This window comes from Carassius carassius, chromosome 30, assembly GCF_963082965.1.
Source record: "Carassius carassius chromosome 30, fCarCar2.1, whole genome shotgun sequence".
Classification (NCBI taxonomy): domain Eukaryota; kingdom Metazoa; phylum Chordata; class Actinopteri; order Cypriniformes; family Cyprinidae; genus Carassius; species Carassius carassius.
Genome location: NC_081784.1, coordinates 30,163,462 through 30,181,541, shown reverse-complemented (window position 1 = coordinate 30,181,541; position 18,080 = coordinate 30,163,462). Strand labels below are relative to the sequence as shown.

At 38.2% G+C, this 18,080-nt stretch overlaps 1 protein-coding gene across 1 annotated transcript; it reads right to left on the bottom strand.

Moving 5' to 3' along the window:
* Positions 1-503: 503 nt before the first annotated feature.
* On the bottom strand, positions 504-3,999 carry LOC132111028 (E3 ubiquitin-protein ligase TRIM35-like). Its single transcript, XM_059518203.1, has 6 exons — positions 3,384-3,999; positions 2,656-2,751; positions 1,979-2,197; positions 1,882-1,904; positions 1,680-1,801; positions 504-1,328 (listed from the first exon to the last, which is right to left on the bottom strand). The coding sequence occupies exons 1-6, from the start codon at positions 3,771-3,773 to the stop codon at positions 832-834; spliced, it is 1,347 nt and encodes a 448-aa protein (XP_059374186.1). The 5' UTR covers positions 3,774-3,999; the 3' UTR covers positions 504-831.
* Positions 4,000-18,080: the final 14,081 nt, after the last annotated feature.

Sequence of the window (18,080 nt, the reverse complement as noted above, 5' to 3'; positions counted from 1 at the left end):
CTCATTTGCATGTTTTATGACTGGCGTGATTAACTAGTTAACTAGTAACCCAAACTATGGTACAAATAGTATGATGCATTTTAGGATCACAGAGTGTACATAATTGTTTGAGAAATAAATAGCAGATCATTTTGATACAAAGGACGAAAAATGTAGAAGATCTTAAAGCAGAGATACATTCTTATACCTGAATGTAAGCATTGAGAGTCTAACTGATACAAATTTGTGTCGTGTATTGTGAGAATGTGAATTGGTTGGTCATCCAGGCCCCTTTGGTGTCTGGCATTAAGGCTATCTAGTTATCTCGGAATGTGTTTGAAGTCGGATGGGGAGACCCGAGAGTTGGTCTGTTCAGTATCTTCCAGATAATGGCGGTAAAAATTGCCATTAAGCACTCATATAAATGTATACAATGAGGCCAGTTTCTTTAATTTATATGCAAATGTCAAAAGGCTAAAATAATCTCTAGGATATAAAGCCCCAACAATCTTACATTATACATACGTTTCTAAAATTCTTGCCCACTTGCTATTACGCTCCTGGCATTCCAATGTAGTAGCAGGAAAGACATTATAACACTATTATTAATCTGTCATATCCAAAGCAGGAGTTCCATCCTTTGATTTCAAAATCCAATGGAATTTCTCGGCTGTAACTCCAGCTAACTTTAGAAATGTATTTGCATATCCTACGATAATCTTTATCTTCACTGACTTCCTTTCTGCCTGTGAAGTACCATTTAGCACAGCACAAATGAATGCTACAAAGTCAGCTTTATTTATCATAAAATCGCTCTCGGCTTTCGGTCCGCCCCACTCGTCACAGTAACGTTTACTGACTATTGAAGGGTAAGATCCTAAGAGAGTCAAAACAATAGAAGAATGGGAAGAGTGTGTGAGTGAAGGTGGTTTTGAATGTATGTAGATGTGTGTTAGTTACAGGATCAGAGAATGACACTGTTCCTCTGTCATAGTCCAGATTCACTCTCACATGATCAAGCTTCCGTTTAACCCGGAAACCAGAACCTAAATACCGTCCTGACAGATGAAACTCCACACTCCAGACATCAGTGTTGAAGAAATCACATCCCTTCCCCTGGTTTGATGCTGTAGTTACTCCAAGACACCAGCGTTGACTCTGTTTAACCTCCACATCCCAGCAGTGTGTTCCTGAGTTAAACCCCTCTGAACCCAGAACACAGGGATAGAAGTCAAATCTCTCTGGATTATCTGGAAGAGGTTGTTTGTTCCTGCAATTTCTCACACTGGTCAGATCATCAGACAGGACAAGCCATGGATTTGCAGTGTTTGGATCCAGAATCACAGGAGCTGATGAGACACAATCAACAGATAATATTATTCTGATGTTCATATAATGATCAAGAGTAAACCTAACACATATTGTTATGAATTATGACACTCATCCTGATCAAATACATCCGACATTTTCCTCATTTTTATCATCAGTGTCTAACACTGTGTCTGATCTATCTATCTATCTATCTATCTATCTATCTATCTATCTATCTATCTATCTATCTATCTGTCTGTCTGTCTGTCTGTCTGTCTGTCTGTCTGTCTGTCTGTCAGTCAGTTTGTGTCATGAAGCACCTTTAACTCTCCACCCATTCAACATTTCCAGTATGTGTAAGAGCTCAGCTCTTCTGCAGTCAGACTCACTGTTCTGGACGATGTCCTGCATCTTCTTCCAGACTCTGAAGGGCAGGTTGCCCAAGTATCGTGGCACATGAATCAAAGCTCCAGAAGGAGTCTGTGGATCCGGCTGTGATGAGATCTGGACTCTGGAAGAACATTCAGGATCAGAACTGAAGTGTCTCTGGATCAGAAGCAGAGAGAGCAGAGACACCAGCAGATCACTCACCTTTCCATTGTGACTGGAAACTCCTGCAGAACAAACACACCATTGATCATCAAGAACTCAATCAATCAATCAATCAATGGATGATCTGAAATCAGACCTTCAGAAAGCAGACGTCACTGGCTTTCATCATCTCCTCCGTGTCTTTGATTGTGTGTGAAAGAGCTGAGATGTGTCGGTTCATCTCCTCCAGCTTTTTCTTCTTCTGCTCCTCTTCCTCTCTCAGTGCAGTGATTGTAGCTTCTTCTTCATCTCTGAGAAACTGATGAAGCTTCTCAAACTGCTGTTTAATCTGACGCTCTGTGTGCTCAGCTTGAGACTGAAATCAAATCACATTCACGTCAATCGTCTCAATCAACACACATCAACACATCACATCATTCAGATCTGAGATAAACTCTGATACCATCATGTATCCATTGTATAATATATTAGATCGCAACTAAATTTATTACACTGCTTTGGAATACTTGATTCTGATTGGTCAGTCACAACAATCCGAGGTATGTTATCCCTTTGGTAAAAACTGATAAGACAGGTTTATCCAGGTACCTGAAGTCAGTGCCATTTGCTAGAAACAGTTTTTCTTTGTGTAAACTTTGCCTTTAGTTAACTTATAAAATATTAAAACCCAACTCTATATTATGTGTCCTGATCACCCTTTTTCTGTGGTTATTCTGTGAAAACAACTGGCCTGATGTACATTTTACCTTACATAGTAATCCTACATAGTGACCATTTTACTAATGAAAGGGACTCTGGATTCTGTTTCCTCACCTTGATGTGTCGAACTGTTTTCTCGAACTTTCCTTTCACTGTTTCATTGTGTTTCAGATTCTCTTGTAATGATTTCAGTGCTGTAATGAGCTCCTCCTAGAATTGAACAAAAACACATAAAACACCAGATTACAGTGAAAAGAAGAAGAGAAGATGAGATTTGATCATATAATGCTGTGGAAAAATAATTTGCCCCCACCCAGATTACTTCTGTTTTTTTGTACAACATACTAAAAGTATTCCTAATTTAAAATGAATAAGCACAACTAAAGTTCTGGAGTGGCCTCATCAAAGCCCTTAGTTAAACCCAAGTGAGATAAACAGGCAGTTTATGCCTGAAAAAACTTTCAATGTGACTGAACTAAATCAGTTCTGCAAAGGAAAGTGGACCAAAGTCCAACACAAAACTTTGACAGACTGAGCTCGTTATCACAAAATATGTGGCTGCAGTTATTGCTGCTTAAGGTGGGACGATTTGTTATTCAGGTGATCGATGTTAAAACTGGTATTCAGTGTCTACTGAGGTTTATGTTGTTTTATGTTGCATTTATTTTGAAAATCTTACACTGTTTAGTATGAGACAAAAATGGAATAAATCAGGATAGACAAATACTTTTTCACAGCATGGTAATATAAAGTTGAGTAACATCGCAGAGATAAATATTGAGTGGATTAATGTGATATTATTTGTGTTTTATGAATAACTGAACAAGACATATATGTTTTACCTTAAATGATGAAACCGCTTCACTGATGGGTCTGAATTTGTGATTGTCGTGTTGTTGTGAATCTCTGCACACTAAACACACCGGCTGTTTGTCCTCCAGACAGAAGAGTTTGAGTTTCTCACTGTGTAAACTGCAGATCTCCTCAGATGAATGTCTTTCATTTCTCTCCTTCAGGAATGACTCGCACAAGTTTTTTAATGCAAGATTATATGGTGGTTCTTCTCTTGAGGATCTTCTCCTGCAGATGGGACACTCCTGAGTTTCCTTGGTTCTCCAGAACTGTTGAAGACACTCTTTACAGAAACTGTGACTACATGATAGAAGAACAGGAGCCTTGAAGATTTCACAGCAAACAGGACAGATATAATCATCTTCAGCTGAAGAAGCCATTCTCACTGTTTGAGCTCCAGCACTCTGAACTTTACTTTCATTTTCTAAACAATGGTTTCAAAAATGAATCACCATTAGAATCACAAAGATGCGCTATCTGTTCAGAAACAAATGTCTCAAAATTCCTTATTTAAAACATTTTTCTTCTTTCTTCACTCATCTCTGATTCTTTATAGCTTCTTTTAAGACACGGAAGCCAGTTTGAGTGAAAAGAGTAATGAGATTCTCTTCCTGGAAAGTGCTGTAAGAGGGTGGAGCTTATGATCACATGGGTGTGCTGAAACAAGTCAAAGACAACATAGGCATTTCTTCAGGTTGAACAAAATGCATTTAACATTAAACAGCATTGACACTCTCTCAAGTATAATATACTCTAAAAAACATTGGATCAACACATGGGAGAATAAAAATATTCATACACTCAGTTCACTTTTACTTTTGCTTTATTCATTGCTTTTCACAGCAAAATCCCTAGTGTCAAATTATCACTGCTAGTTTGAAATCTTTTTATGGGTTTTTACTATTCATTGACACGCCGACAACATTTTGGAGGGCCATGAAGGGTTTTTTGAAGAGATTTTTTAAAAGGAATAACATTATGTTCTCCATGTAAACAACAAAAATGTGAATTTATGAAAATGGTAATGTTAAGTACATGCATATTGTAATGCAGTAGACCCTTGCAGATCTACTGCGGGACATTTTATTTACAGTGTGCCGTAAAACTATCCAGTGTTGAGAGCAGGAAACGAAAACGAAAACTGGAAACAAACTAAATTTTGACAGGAACAGAACCAGAAACAGAAACGAAATCTAATTTTATAGTTCCGAACAGAATCAAAAATGTTAAATGCCCATTAACCGGTTAATAACGTTATTTTATCGTTCCATTTAATATTTGAAATTTGCTGTCAATTAATCATGAATTCCATTAGTACGTCATATGCAAATGTGACGCTGAAGCCAGCGAGTGAAATGTCCGCTCAGCTGTGAACTCATCATAGGTAAATCTCAATGGCAATGCACAGCCCTTAGAGTTTATCTGAGGATATGTGAAATGAATTCAACAGATCACACACTTGCAGCTATTCTGTGAATGGAGAAAACAGAAAAACGAACCCCATAGGCTTACATAAAAAGGAATATAGGCATATACACTATATATATTTCACTTAAATCATATTTACAGATTAACGAAATGAAAGAAAAAGTGTGCTAAATTACGGTTCATTGTGACATGTTCCAAAGTTTTCAGAAATGAAAACGAAACTGCAGAGAGAAGTTTTCTTTATTTTGAAAAACCTTGACAGTTTTAATTATTTAGCAAAAGCTGACAGCTTTGAATAATGTCTTGCTTCTATAACCAACCAGCTTTGGTATGTCCATCGCGCTGACACAACATAATTTTGCTTTATTAAAGCCTGTACATTAACAAAATAAAATCGAGTTAAAGAAACAACTAAAAAGTTAGACTGCTCCGTTGTACAACATGTTGCAATTAGCGTGACCGCGCCTCTTTGTGCTGATAAAGCCGATTTGAATAATGATGTTTTATGTAGATAAAAATACAAACACTATATAATAAATAATATTTTAGCATCCAGATATGTCGGGAACATGGAAACATTTGAATTCGTACCGGATGAGAGATGCAGGTATCAGCTTCAGCTTAAATTAATTTGTTTTTGGATTGACGTTTTTATAGCTTAAACTTGTTTTGTTTTTGAGAGAAACTAATAGCTGTTTTTATAATGTTTGTAAACATTTTACTTTAGACTACAGGCATTTTAGCCTTCATTATTTCGTAAAGTAATAGGGCTAATAAAATGCAATGCGCAACTTTAGTTTTTTTTTCACTTTCAAAACGCAATCTTTCATCCTTGTGGTTTTTTTTCAAATTTTTTTTTTTACAATGCAGCAATTATTTTTAAATATATTAAAAAAACCTTGATGTCTTTAAAGTGTTGATAGATTTTTTTTTTTTTTGTAGCCTACATTTGGCCAAAATCTAGAAAGATGACTAACAACAGCGAGTTTTTGACTAACGTTAGATCTCTATTTTTTCTTTTTCTTTTTGAGTAAATAAAATGCTGTACTTTATTAATATTACATTACTATTATTGTAGGGAGAGAAATTTAAGGTTAAAATTAATGTTCTATAACTTTAAATAAGATATAAAGGTAATATCGCGAGAACAGAGACCTGCGATTAGAATCGCGGGAGAGAATAGTCTGCACGCAGTTATGCGAGGTAGAAAGAGAGAGAGAGTGAGTGAGAGAGAGAGAGAGAGATGACGTACACTGTGTAATCAGATGTGGCTAATTCATAATGTTCACCTCTTCATGTTTAATAAATCAAATGTTATGATCTGCGGAGCTCCCTGTCGCTGTCCTCCTTCCAATAAAACCAATGAGCTAGCGCACGGTAAGAACTGTAAAGCCTGCATATAGAAACGACGCACGTTCATTATTATTAGGCAAATTATAGACGCATTATATTGTTTTTTAAAAAATAAAGTTATTAACCGGTATTTTTTCCACCTGAACCGGTTTTGGAACGGTAATAAATCAGAGGAACGCAGGAACAGAAACGTTAAAATATCGATTCTGCTCGGAGTGAACCGATTGAATTTTTTTTTCGTTTTCAAGCCCTGGTTGAGAGTATATAATATTTACAGTCCAAACAAAGCAAAGTACCAAAACAAAAATAAAAGAACAAAATAAACAACAAATAATATTCACAAACAAGAATCCACGGTATACAATACTTTTAGTTTCGCACACGTGGCAGTAGCATGCTCATTGACTTGGTAAACAAGCCCCTGTTCTGAGCCTGGCCTCCAATCTTATAGGCCAGGCTCCACCCCCTACCTGGAGGGTACCATTGGCAGGTAAGTATTTAATCTTGCACTCCCATTTTAAACCATAAACTTCACATAAAACATTAATCATATGTTAACACAAAAACCATTAACCAATTATTAAAATATATACTAATAACACAAATAATTAACATTCAATATATTTTCCCTTTTCCTGCAGAAAAGACGACACCTTCCCCCACACAGAAACATCAATGGTTTAGTCGGACTATAATCGCATTGCGCCGGTGCGGCGCGGAGCAGTGACAACAAAAGCTGGCGCCGCCTGAACATTTGGTTTGGCCGGCGCAATGCGGAAGTCAGACTACTCCCCACACATACACAAGACAAGACAAACTAAAACTTTAAACTAACAACAGAGCGTCTGTGTGATTGATCCAGGGTATGTATTCCGTAAAGGGGATGTAGAGAGGGTGAAATGTCCGTGTGCCATTCCGATTACGTGTGCACCCGTTCTCTGAAGGCTAACCAGCCAGGGTAGGAATGAGGTATGAGTGTATGTATATGTATTTAAATGTGTGTTCCACTACTGCTGTTCCCAATGGTGAAGATCCACTCTTCACACATATTATTTATTCAGTCTATAGACCCTATTCTCCAGAGAAATAAGTGTGCAGCCATCTTTATAATATTGTCTCTAAACTTAAGTTTTTGCGGTGGCTTAATGTATTTTCTGTACCATCCTTGTCAGAGTAATTAGTTAGTCAAGTGGATTTACTTATTGTAATTTTAACAAAATTTATCAAGTGCATAGCCATGTTTAAAGCAGATGACTTAAGCCATTTGAATTACAGGGGCACATTGTAATACCTTCACATTGTGATACCCTCACATTGTAATACCCATGTCATTACACAAATGTGTGTCCTCATAAAACACATAAACATGCTCTCTCTCACTCACACACACACACACACACACACACACAGTCACACATATTTATAAAATAAAATAAACATTACTATAAATGTTTTAATAAACAAATCACTTATGGCTCATATATTTATGTTTTGAAATGTTTGGCCTAATTATCTTCACCTGATGTGCATGTGCTACTAGGAGGAAAATCTACCCCACATACATGGGGTGAAGACACTAGCAAATGGCTGAAACAAAAAAAAAAACAAAGAAAAGACATTTTCCATAAAGAGGCAATTAATATAATTTTAGAGGAGGTGAAGCTAAAAAACATAATTTTCAGCAGGTTTAAAGACAGTCATACAAATAAAGAAAAACAAATTAATTGTAACTGGTCCACATGCCTTTTCCAGCTGAAGGTGGCGATCAGCGAGTTTAACAGTGTAAGAGACTGGCCTGGTTTGTGTAAATAAAACTGCTTGTAGCCATTTGACACCCTTTACATTATTACAAGCTAGCACTTTGTCTCCAGGTCTGAAACAACATTTTGCTTTTACACGTCATTCCATTTGAATATTTTGTTGTGCTCAAATGGTCTGTTTTTTTGTTTTCTGAGGTTCTTTTCTGACTTTTGAAAATTGTGGTGACAGGAGACACTTCTATAAGAGAGTGGAAAAGTGTTGAGGTGTTGATTTAGTGATCCTTGTGTTGGCTTAAGAGCTTCCTTCATTGTCAGGACAAACCGCTCAGCAAGACTAATAGTGGACGGGTGATAAGGTGCTTCAGGCAAACTTTAGTTCAGACATGAATCACTTTGGCAAGTTTACTTGAGTTTATTGAACACAATTTATCTTTGGCGGTATGGTTCCTAATGGGGTTCTTGCTCCCAGAATAATTGAACATACAAGAGCTTTAACATTAACCCCCTGGAACCATGAATTAAGAAATACATAACAATTAAGACTTTTAATAAGTCTTTAAAGCAAACAGTGATAATCATATGGATGTGGCAGTGGGACGTCTATCCTGTAGCCTGGTTATGAAGATGGGTGTCTCTCAGCAGTGAGGTCCATACCAGCTAAGATTTTGGAAGCCTTAGTGATCTGAAACAAAGAAGACGACAGCAAAAAGGTGCACAGTAATGTGCTCATGCTTATAACGGGGAGGGAGGGAGGGTTGCGAGCCATTGAGCATACTTACCGAGCAGTAGTGCCACGTATATATATGTCCTGTGTCTAATAGGAGAGAGGTGGTGATTGGAGCGATTTGACAGCTGACCGCATCAGCTGTTCACAGCCTTGCCTCCATGGCCTGACTGAACTAACGCTGCGCTCGATTTCAGACAGGAACCACTTTGCCAAGTTTACTTGAGTTTATTGAACACAATTTATCTTTGGCGGTATGGTTCCAGAGGTGGGTAGAGTACCCAAAAACTGTACTCAAGTAAAAGTAAAAGTACTTCTAGAAATATTTACTCAAGTAAAAGTAAAAGTACTAGTCTTGAATAGTTACTTGAGTAAGAGTAAAAGAGTATCGGATAAAAAATCTACTCAAGTAGTTAGTTACTAGTTACTTTGGGTCATATATACTGAGCCTATTTTTATTTAGATATATAGATAAAATGTATGTAATGTATGTGTGCGTGTATAAATGTATATATTTCATCAGCCTTTACTCCAATTTATGTAATTTATTATAAAACCCTGTCTGTTTACTTAAGTAACAGATATAGGTGTCATGCCATAACATATTTTTAATACGACTGACTTTATATTAAATGTGAGTTTACATTGAAAGTTAATGTGATATAAATATTGCTACTAATCTTTCATTTTTCAGAAAGAGAGCAAATAACATTAACATTATTAAAGATAATTTTCACTGATAGTCTGGATTTCAATCACTCTCAGAAACTCCCATTAAAATCACTGAAACTGTTAACACTGTGAAATCAATATCTTAATTAAAGATTCGTACACACATCTGCACTTTGTTGTTCCTGCGAGAGAATTCGCCAGAAAGAGGTATTCAGTCAGTGAACGAGTGAAGGAAGCACCGGCATTTTAGCGATGACTCATCTGAAAGCCTCTGATTGGCCAATGCTTTAATAAGCTCAAAAGAATCATGTGTGATTTGTTATAATACGCAGCGCTGTATAAACGCATCTATCTCTGGCTAGCGCCAGCAAGCAATCACAGATCTGAATTTAGCAGCTGATAATATGACTCGCTGAATGTACTTGCACCAGTGTGATTGTATTAAAATTAATAAAATCTTAATCGGCTATTTTTTGTCTTTTGGAAGCTGCATTCAACTTGACTCCCCTCTGTTATAAGCCACACATGTACAACAAACTAATGTCACAGTGGTATCGTGTACTGTAATCGAATGTAGCCCAAGTTATTACCTGTTAAACAGTAGACAGCACACGCGGTGTTCATCTAATAAGGATCTCCATCGCTAGCAAACAATAACCTTTGCAGATTTCAATTCAGTGCAGTTCCAGCCACGTTTTCAACGCTCTTTCTGTTCTTAAACGTTACAACTCCAAGTGAACCAATTCAGACGTTCAGCGCGTGCGGCAGGGAACTGTACGACTCATTCAAACTGATTCATGAACCAATTCACTCGTTTGCCAATTGGTTTGATCAAGCCTTTGAACAGAATTGACTCAAAAGAATGAATCATTCGCGAATGGGCATCGCTCATTGCCCAGAGAAAAGTAGACGGCACGTTTGGAATAAACTGATGCATTTATTGCATTAAGATAAAGTAACGAGAGGAGCGTCGCCCACAGTAACGAAGTAAAAGTACAGATTTTTCCCCAAAAATTTACTCAAGTAAGAGTATAAAGTACCCATCTTTAAATATACTCCGAAAAGTATTCGTTACCCCAAAAAATTACTCAAGTAAATGTAACAAAGTAAATGTAACTCGTTACTACCCACCTCTGTATGGTTCCTTATGGGGGTTCTTGCACCCAGAATAATTGAACATACAAGAGCTTTGTTCCAGTCCTGCAAAGGGAAAAAACAGTGTTATTGAGATATCCTTAATGTAATCTACTGGCTAGCGAAGGGGTATTCTCCCTTCTAATGAGGCAGAAAATAGCAGGCCGCAAACGAGCAGCATGTCCCTTAGCTTGGTATGAGTGGTAGGAGAGTAGCGTTTCCTTGTTTCCTTCCTGCAAAAGAGAAAGATAATGTTATAGAGATGTCCTTAAGCAGCCTATGGTAGGAGAGGGGTGTTCTCCCCTCTAAAGCAAGGGAGAGAATAGCAAGTCTCCTCTTATTTTAAGTAGCAGGGCTGTTCATACTCAAACAGCAACCCCTTTTCCTTTATAATTTTATTTTATTTTTTTCTCTCATCTCATTCAAGTTCACCTTCTCCATCTCCATTTAAGTAGCAGGGGTGTTCATCCTCTGCTGAAGGATGAACAGCCGTCCCCTGCAGCCATTGCAGCAAAGGGTGTTCTCTCCAGCTGGAGAGAACAGCAGGTCCCTTTCTTCTGAGGGGGAGTTCGTCCCTCGCTTGAGGGATAACAGCGGCCCCCTCAGGTATTGCGGCAAGGGGTGATCTCCCAGCAGGAGAAAACAGCAGCCCCTTTTCCTTTATATTTTTTTTTCTCATCTCCTTCTCATCCAACTTTGCCTTCTCCATCTCCATTAACAAAACAGCAGCCCCCCCCCCCCCTTTTTTTTACATAGCAGCGAGGGTTTTCTCTCAGAAGCAGTTCCTTCCTCGTTCTTCTCATTCTCCTTCTCCATTCTCATCCTCTTCCTTATTCTTATTATCCTCCTCATTCTTCATTTCCTCCTCATCCTCCTCTTCATTCTTCATCTCCTTCTCTATCTCCTTCTCATCCTCCTCCTCATTCTTCTCATCCTCCTCCTCATTCTTCTTATCCTCCTCCTCATTCTTCTCATCCTTCCTCCTCATTCTCCTTTTTCCCTTGCGGTCAGTGTCGTATTTTATTATTATTAAATGTACGTAGTACGAAATATCCACTGGTTATAACCAATGATCCTATATTTAGCTGTAGATCAGCTAAAGACCATTACTCTGCTTCAGAAGCCTGTCCAAAATCAGTTTATGAGGAGAAACAGACATGTCTATATCACATACTTATCACTATGAAGTAAATAAAATGCAAATTGTCAAATACGCAGGCGTTTAAGACATTTCATGAGCACAGATACTCTACACTGCTTAATACTGTGCCATATATTTCAAGAATAAGTTTACATAATCTTTTTTTTTAATGCTAATATAGAGGGGTATATACGCTTTGATCGGTGTAGGATTGGAACTGAAATGTTGAATAAACACCGAAACACACGTGATCGTAGTCATGTGGTGAGTCTGGCCAATTGTGAACAGCTGTGTCGTCATCAGCGCTCCAGCTGTCACTCTGGAGAAACTGCAGGCTGAATCACTTGGCTGCTCTCGAACACTCTCGCGATACTTGATGCCACACGTGACGGTCATGTGCGTCGGCACAGTCTTAGTCGGACAATATTCTACCGGGTATGCACTGCTTCAGTCAGATTGCGATTGGTTTGCACGGTGCTGGAGAGTCGAACACGCCTGATGCTCAGCGAGTCAGCTGCCCAAGATCGGATACAGCCAGTACTTCTCACTAGTGATTCCCGATGGTTTCGGAGGATGGTTAGTCTTTGTCGCCCTCTGTTGTTCCAAGAAGGTACACCAGGGTTCTTACGCCCTTGAGTAAATCCAAGCACTTCCAAAGACATTTAATTTTCCAGCACATTAGACTGGGTAAATTACCCTTTTTTTTATTTATTTTTTTGCATAAAAACTCTTACCTTAGTTAAGCACATGCACAGATACCCCACAGACACCCTTACTTCTCACTAGTGATTCCCGATGGTTTCGGAGGATGGTTAGTCTTTGTCGCCCTCTGTTGTTCCAAGAAGGTACACCAGGGTTCTTACGCCCTTGAGTAAATCCAAGCACTTCCAAAGACATTTAATTTTCCAGCACATTAGACTGGGTAAATTACCCTTTTTTTTATTTATTTTTTTGCATAAAAACTCTTACCTTAGTTAAGCACATGCACAGATACCCCACAGACACCCTTACTTGTAAAACGTTTTTAAGGATTTTAAGGCGCATTAGCAATTACATTGTTCTAGACAAATCATGACCCATGATCTGACACGACTGTAGCATTCAACACCGTGTGTGATTATAAAATGGCATTAATACCTACCCTGATGCTGGGGAACCCTGCATATGATTGTATGCATTGCAGTCTTAGAATGTAGTTTAACTGAGCAGGGAATTTTTTATTTTTTATATAGGAGGGCTCGCGTTAATAGAGCACTCCACAGTCACAGGCGCAGACTCGAGCGGAGCTGCTTATAAAATGAACCATGGTTACCCATAAGAGCAAATATTAACCCAAATGTGCGCATTTCCAGGCAATTATTAAATCCAAGCGCTTATACAATTAACCCTGAAAACACTGCATTAATTTTCATCATTTTCGAGGATTCAAACACCCATACTATGACCCTGTACGACAGCGAATGTGACGCGTATGAGCCAAAGAGTTAGCCAAGTGTTTGATCAGGTGCGCGCTCAGTCAGCGGAGGCTGGCAGTGGAGCCAGCAAAGCATGAATCCCTCTGATGCACGGCAGGACTAGCACATGATGTTGGACAATATATAAACCTCACAAGCAAGCAGTCCCATATCTTGATAGCTTTAAACAAAGACCTTCTTAGTGTGTGGATTTGGGCGGGATCGCCCGCAGTCGGAAATAGGAGTAGCGAAGGGTGCTTTTTAAAAACCTGAAAATCAGCGTGCACCTGTAAAACAGTACCCCTTTTTTTTTTTATATATATATATATATATATCATATGGTCAGTTTTTAATTTAGGCAACAGCGTAAGCCCTTGTCGGATACGATTTAGCATTTATACGAGCAAAATTACGATCTGTACATATAGTATAAAGCACTTGATCATGTTTGAGCAGCAGATCACAGCAGAACACGGATTAAACCCAGTGTGTTGGAGTTGTTGGATAAGTTTGATGAAGCATCCCCAATAGATGAGCCTGAAGCAGCAGCCGTTAATATCGACAGCCTTGACCACAGTGGGTTCGTGGGTATATTTAACTGTGTTACCGGTGTGGTAATATGATAGCATGCCTCGCAACGTAACTGAACAATAGCTTTACAATAAACAATGTCTGAAGCATGTTCGCCAAATAGCACTAGGCTGTAAAAATGAAATAACTTTGCTTAGCTTCGTGAAGACGTCCAGAGATGAATTAAAGTTGAAATTGCTAGTTGTTCGTGCATGCTTTGATTTGTTGAATATATAGCTTCTTCCAGCGGGGAGCAGATCTCGTGTAGTTGTGATTCGGTCATATTAATACACTGTGATGATGAATCGCGTGCGAAGTGTCTATATCAAGAGCTCACTTGTATCAATTCAGTCTGCTGCTTGACAAACAACACGGCGAATTCGCTTAAGTTCGCGACTGAAATTTGGTGAGATACTCTGTGGGAATCCTGCCAAACCTGATTTAACGCTTCCTATGGAGATAGATTCGCCATCTGATAGTTCCTGAGCGAGCAAAGGCCCTCGTCAGCAGTTTGAGCCTTGCGAGCCATTGAGCATACTTACCGAGCAGTAGTGCCACGTATATATATGTCCTGTGTCTAATAGGAGAGAGGTGGTGATTGGAGCTATTTGACCGCTGACCGCATCAGCTGTTCAAAGCCTTGCCTCCATGGCCTGACTGAACTAACGCTGCGCTCGATTTAGGGAATCCCCACAACTACAAAATGTTATTGTCACCAGTCTTGTTATTTATTAAGTGGTCAGAAGCAGTAGTGAAATGTAGCAAAAATACTGACCTGGGCTGAGTTTCCGCCAATTTTTAGCCCCGGGCTCCCCCGCTTCGCCGAGATATTAGCAAAAAAATAGAACCATTCACCCCCCTCGCACCTACTCATCCAAGCCAGCCAGGGCGCACCCTCCCCGGCTAGGGAAGGCACCTCGAAGGGGGTGGAAGTTGGATGACAAATCTAAGGATGAGACATAGATGCGCCCTACCTAGTGCTTCCGTGGACACGTAAATATTTGCAATATTGTGGTTGAAGTCTCATCAGTTGTAATCAGCACGTTTAGCAGAGTCCATTCATGTAAGATTTATCCCAAAAGCCTGACGAATTTGCATAGAAAAAAAGGATTTTGGTTAATTTCCCCACATATGGTGCATGTCCACCCGCAATTTATTTGACGGGATATGTGTCCACTTGCAGTTTATTAAACAGCAATTCTATTTAATTATATTCTCTTAAAATGTGTGTAATATTGTTAATGAAAACACCTGTACTCTACCCAGGACACTCAGAGGAATCCCTTCATGTAAGTTTTATCCCATAATACTGTAGAATATGCATAAAAATTAATGTCCACAGGAACACTATGAAGGTCCTGCTGAATAAATTAGAAATTGACATTTTTAATGAGAAAACATCCCAGTTTATTCAGTGCGCCCTTCATAGTGCTTCCGTGGACATGTGAATATTTGCAATATTTTGGTTGAAGTCTCATAAGCTGTACTCAGCACACTCAGCAGAGTCCATTCATGTAAGTTTTATCACATAATACTGTAGAATTTGCATAGAAAAAAGTTGGATTTTGGTTAATTTCACCAAATTTCACCTAATGTCCACCAAAATGTCACAAAATTTTCCAAGCTATAACTCCCCCAAAACGGGGGCAAACTTCACCAAAGTTGGGTCAGAGTTAGACCTACAGAAAGCCCACCGAACGCCACTGGCCCCCATCCATAAAACCCCGGGGGGCAGAGTTATTTTTGCTAGTCAAATGGAAGGAAGAGATCTAGAGACTTGAAACTCGGATACTTGATAGCCATGGATTGGCCCTCTCTGAAGCCACCTCCCCCAAGTCGATAGACCCCCAGGGGCCAGAGATACGGACCCCCAAATGCAAAATGTCCCAAAATTTGACCGCCTATAACTCACTTAAAACGAGGGGGAAAACCACCAAACTCTGTGCAAAATTAGACCCTGGGGACCTCTAGCCGACGCCACCAGCCCCAAGTCCCTAAACGCCCGGGAGGTGGAGATACGGTCCCCCACCCAAAATTTGTGTCCATCCAATATGAATAAATGGCAAGTGGTAAATGTGTCCACTTGAGGTTTATTAAATAACAATTCTATTTAATTTGATTTAATTAAATACATGCAAAATTGTTAAACAAAACACCTGCAATGTCCTCAGTTAACTCAGAGTCAAATAATGTAAGATTTATCCGATAATACTGTAGAATTTCCATATAAAAAAGTTTGATTTTGGTTAATTTCACCACGTATGGTGCATGTCCGCCTGCAATTTATTTGATGGCATATGTGTCCACCTGCAGTTTATTAAATAGCAATTCTATTTAATTTGATTTATTTAAAATGTGTGCAATATTGTTAATGGAAACACCTCTACTGTACTCAGCATGCTCAGAGGAATCCCTATATGTAAGATATTTCCCATAATACTGTAGAATTTTCATAGGAAAAAAGTTGGATTTTGGTTAATAATTAATCATTCTCTCTCTCTCTCGCCTTCTCACTCTCGCCGCCCTGGATGAGCTGCCGCCCTAGGCGGCTGCCTAGTTCGCCTATAGGCACACGCCGGCCCTGTCTGCATGATTACCATCTGTTTGAGTGCAAATCAGCCCAAATCAGCTCGCTATTACTGTATGATCACAGCTATCAAAGTGAACGCGTCTATGTGAATAGAGGGAGTGGATTATTTACTTTATGGCACATTTGTGTTATTAACATCTGTATAAGTGGCCATCAGCACATCAGCACTTATTTGCATCGTAATTCATTGTAAATGATGCATTTCTAGCAATCCCAGGATGATCTGTAATTGGCATAAAAAGTAAAATCTTTTTTTTATTTCTCTTATTATTCTTATTTTTCTTACTCAAATTATTCTTATTGTATTTTTCTAGTGATGTCTAGGTTTCTGTCTAGTTTTTTATAATTGAAAAAAACTATGCAGTGGTATGTTTACTGACTAAATAGTTTGTAAAAACCTTCAATACTATTGGGAAATATATTTTTGTATATTGGGGGGGGGGGTCTAGACATAGTCTCATAAAAATAGTATATCTTATTCAGATTTGAAATAGAAACTCATGAGACATGTGACTTTCAACCCATTACTTTTCTAGATTGCTCCAGGACTCATTTAATGTAGTTTTATATCAAATAAAAAAATATTTAAGTGTGGTAAAAAAAAAAAAAAAAAACAGAAAAGAATTCAAGGCACTTCAGAGTCTATAACCATTAATATTTTTGAGCATTATCAAATCTGGTTGATAAAAAGTAAAGCCCAAAGTTTGTAACACACTGAAGTAAGAAACTGTTACAATTTTAATTTAGGTAGAGCACTTTCAGCTGTGTGTCCCATAATGGGGGGTCAGGTTAACAGGTTAACTATGTTAATCTCTCTTTGAGCTTATTTGTTACACACACCAAATAAATGCTAACGTACCAGGCATCATGTGTATTCAGGAGACATGAGGGGCTTTTGCACTGCATTGTTCTAGGAACTAGCCAGCAGGGTATTTCCTAGAGAACCCATTTCTCCCTCTGGCTGTTTCTTGGCTGCATTTGCACTGGCAGCAGGAACTCTGAAGCAGCATTGTCTTTTTATAATAGAGATGAAGATGTAAATGCATAATTTACATGATTGGGTAACACTTTAGGATACTGTTTCTTACTTACTGCATAACTAATAAGGAATTATTGAAGAACTAACAGGTGATTATTCATTAACACTTAACTCACTACTGTTAACTACTAAGAAATATGTGTTAATTAATCAGTATGTAATATAATTTTATGATTATAAAATTAAGTAACTGTTAAGTAACAGTTAGCTAATCAATAACTAATGTATTCTGTCATACCTCCTGAAGAACTACTATTAATTATCTACTAGTTAGGGTTCAAGAAAAATAACTATGAAGTAACTACTACTGAACAGTTATATGCAATTACATTGAATTGTGACCCTTTCATATAAATGTTATTAGCAGTAGTAGTAGTAGTATGAAAATGCAATATTAATAAATGCAATACATTTATAGAGGTTTTGCCTGTGTAGTGAACTGTTTTGTGAGTGTGTTTTGTAAGAAATCAGCTTCCAGTAGAAACCCCACCACGACTCCAGTGCCTTGCGATAACTTACCTTAGTTTTTATATTTTATATACAGTACTGTATGTGTGCCTCCTCAGCATATACCACATTACCATTAATTACATTTCTGTATGTAAGGCAAAGCCTGAGGAAAAGTGAAAATACAGATATCCAATTTGTAATTAATAAAGAATTATAAAATAATACTGCAGGACTTATTTTGAACCTGAAACATTAGGCCTATTCTAAAGTGAAAATGTTGGGAACCCATTAGTAATTAATAAAGAATTATCAGATAATTCCTGAAGAATTACTTAGAATCTGAAACAGTATTCTAAAGTGAAAACATAGGGA

What these genes read in the sequence shown, in the direction of transcription:
- LOC132111028 (XM_059518203.1), bottom strand. Translation starts at nt 3,773, where the DNA reads ATGGCTTCTTCAGCTGAAGATGATTATATCTGTCCTGTTTGCTGTGAA. An exon ending in AAGCGGTTTCATCATTTAAG is followed by an intron (nt 2,752 to 3,383) that starts GTAAAACATATA and finishes GTTCAATTCTAG; the next exon opens with GAGGAGCTCATTACAGCACT. An exon ending in GCAGGACATCGTCCAGAACA is followed by an intron (nt 1,329 to 1,679) that starts GTGAGTCTGACT and finishes GTGTCTCATCAG; the next exon opens with CTCCTGTGATTCTGGATCCA.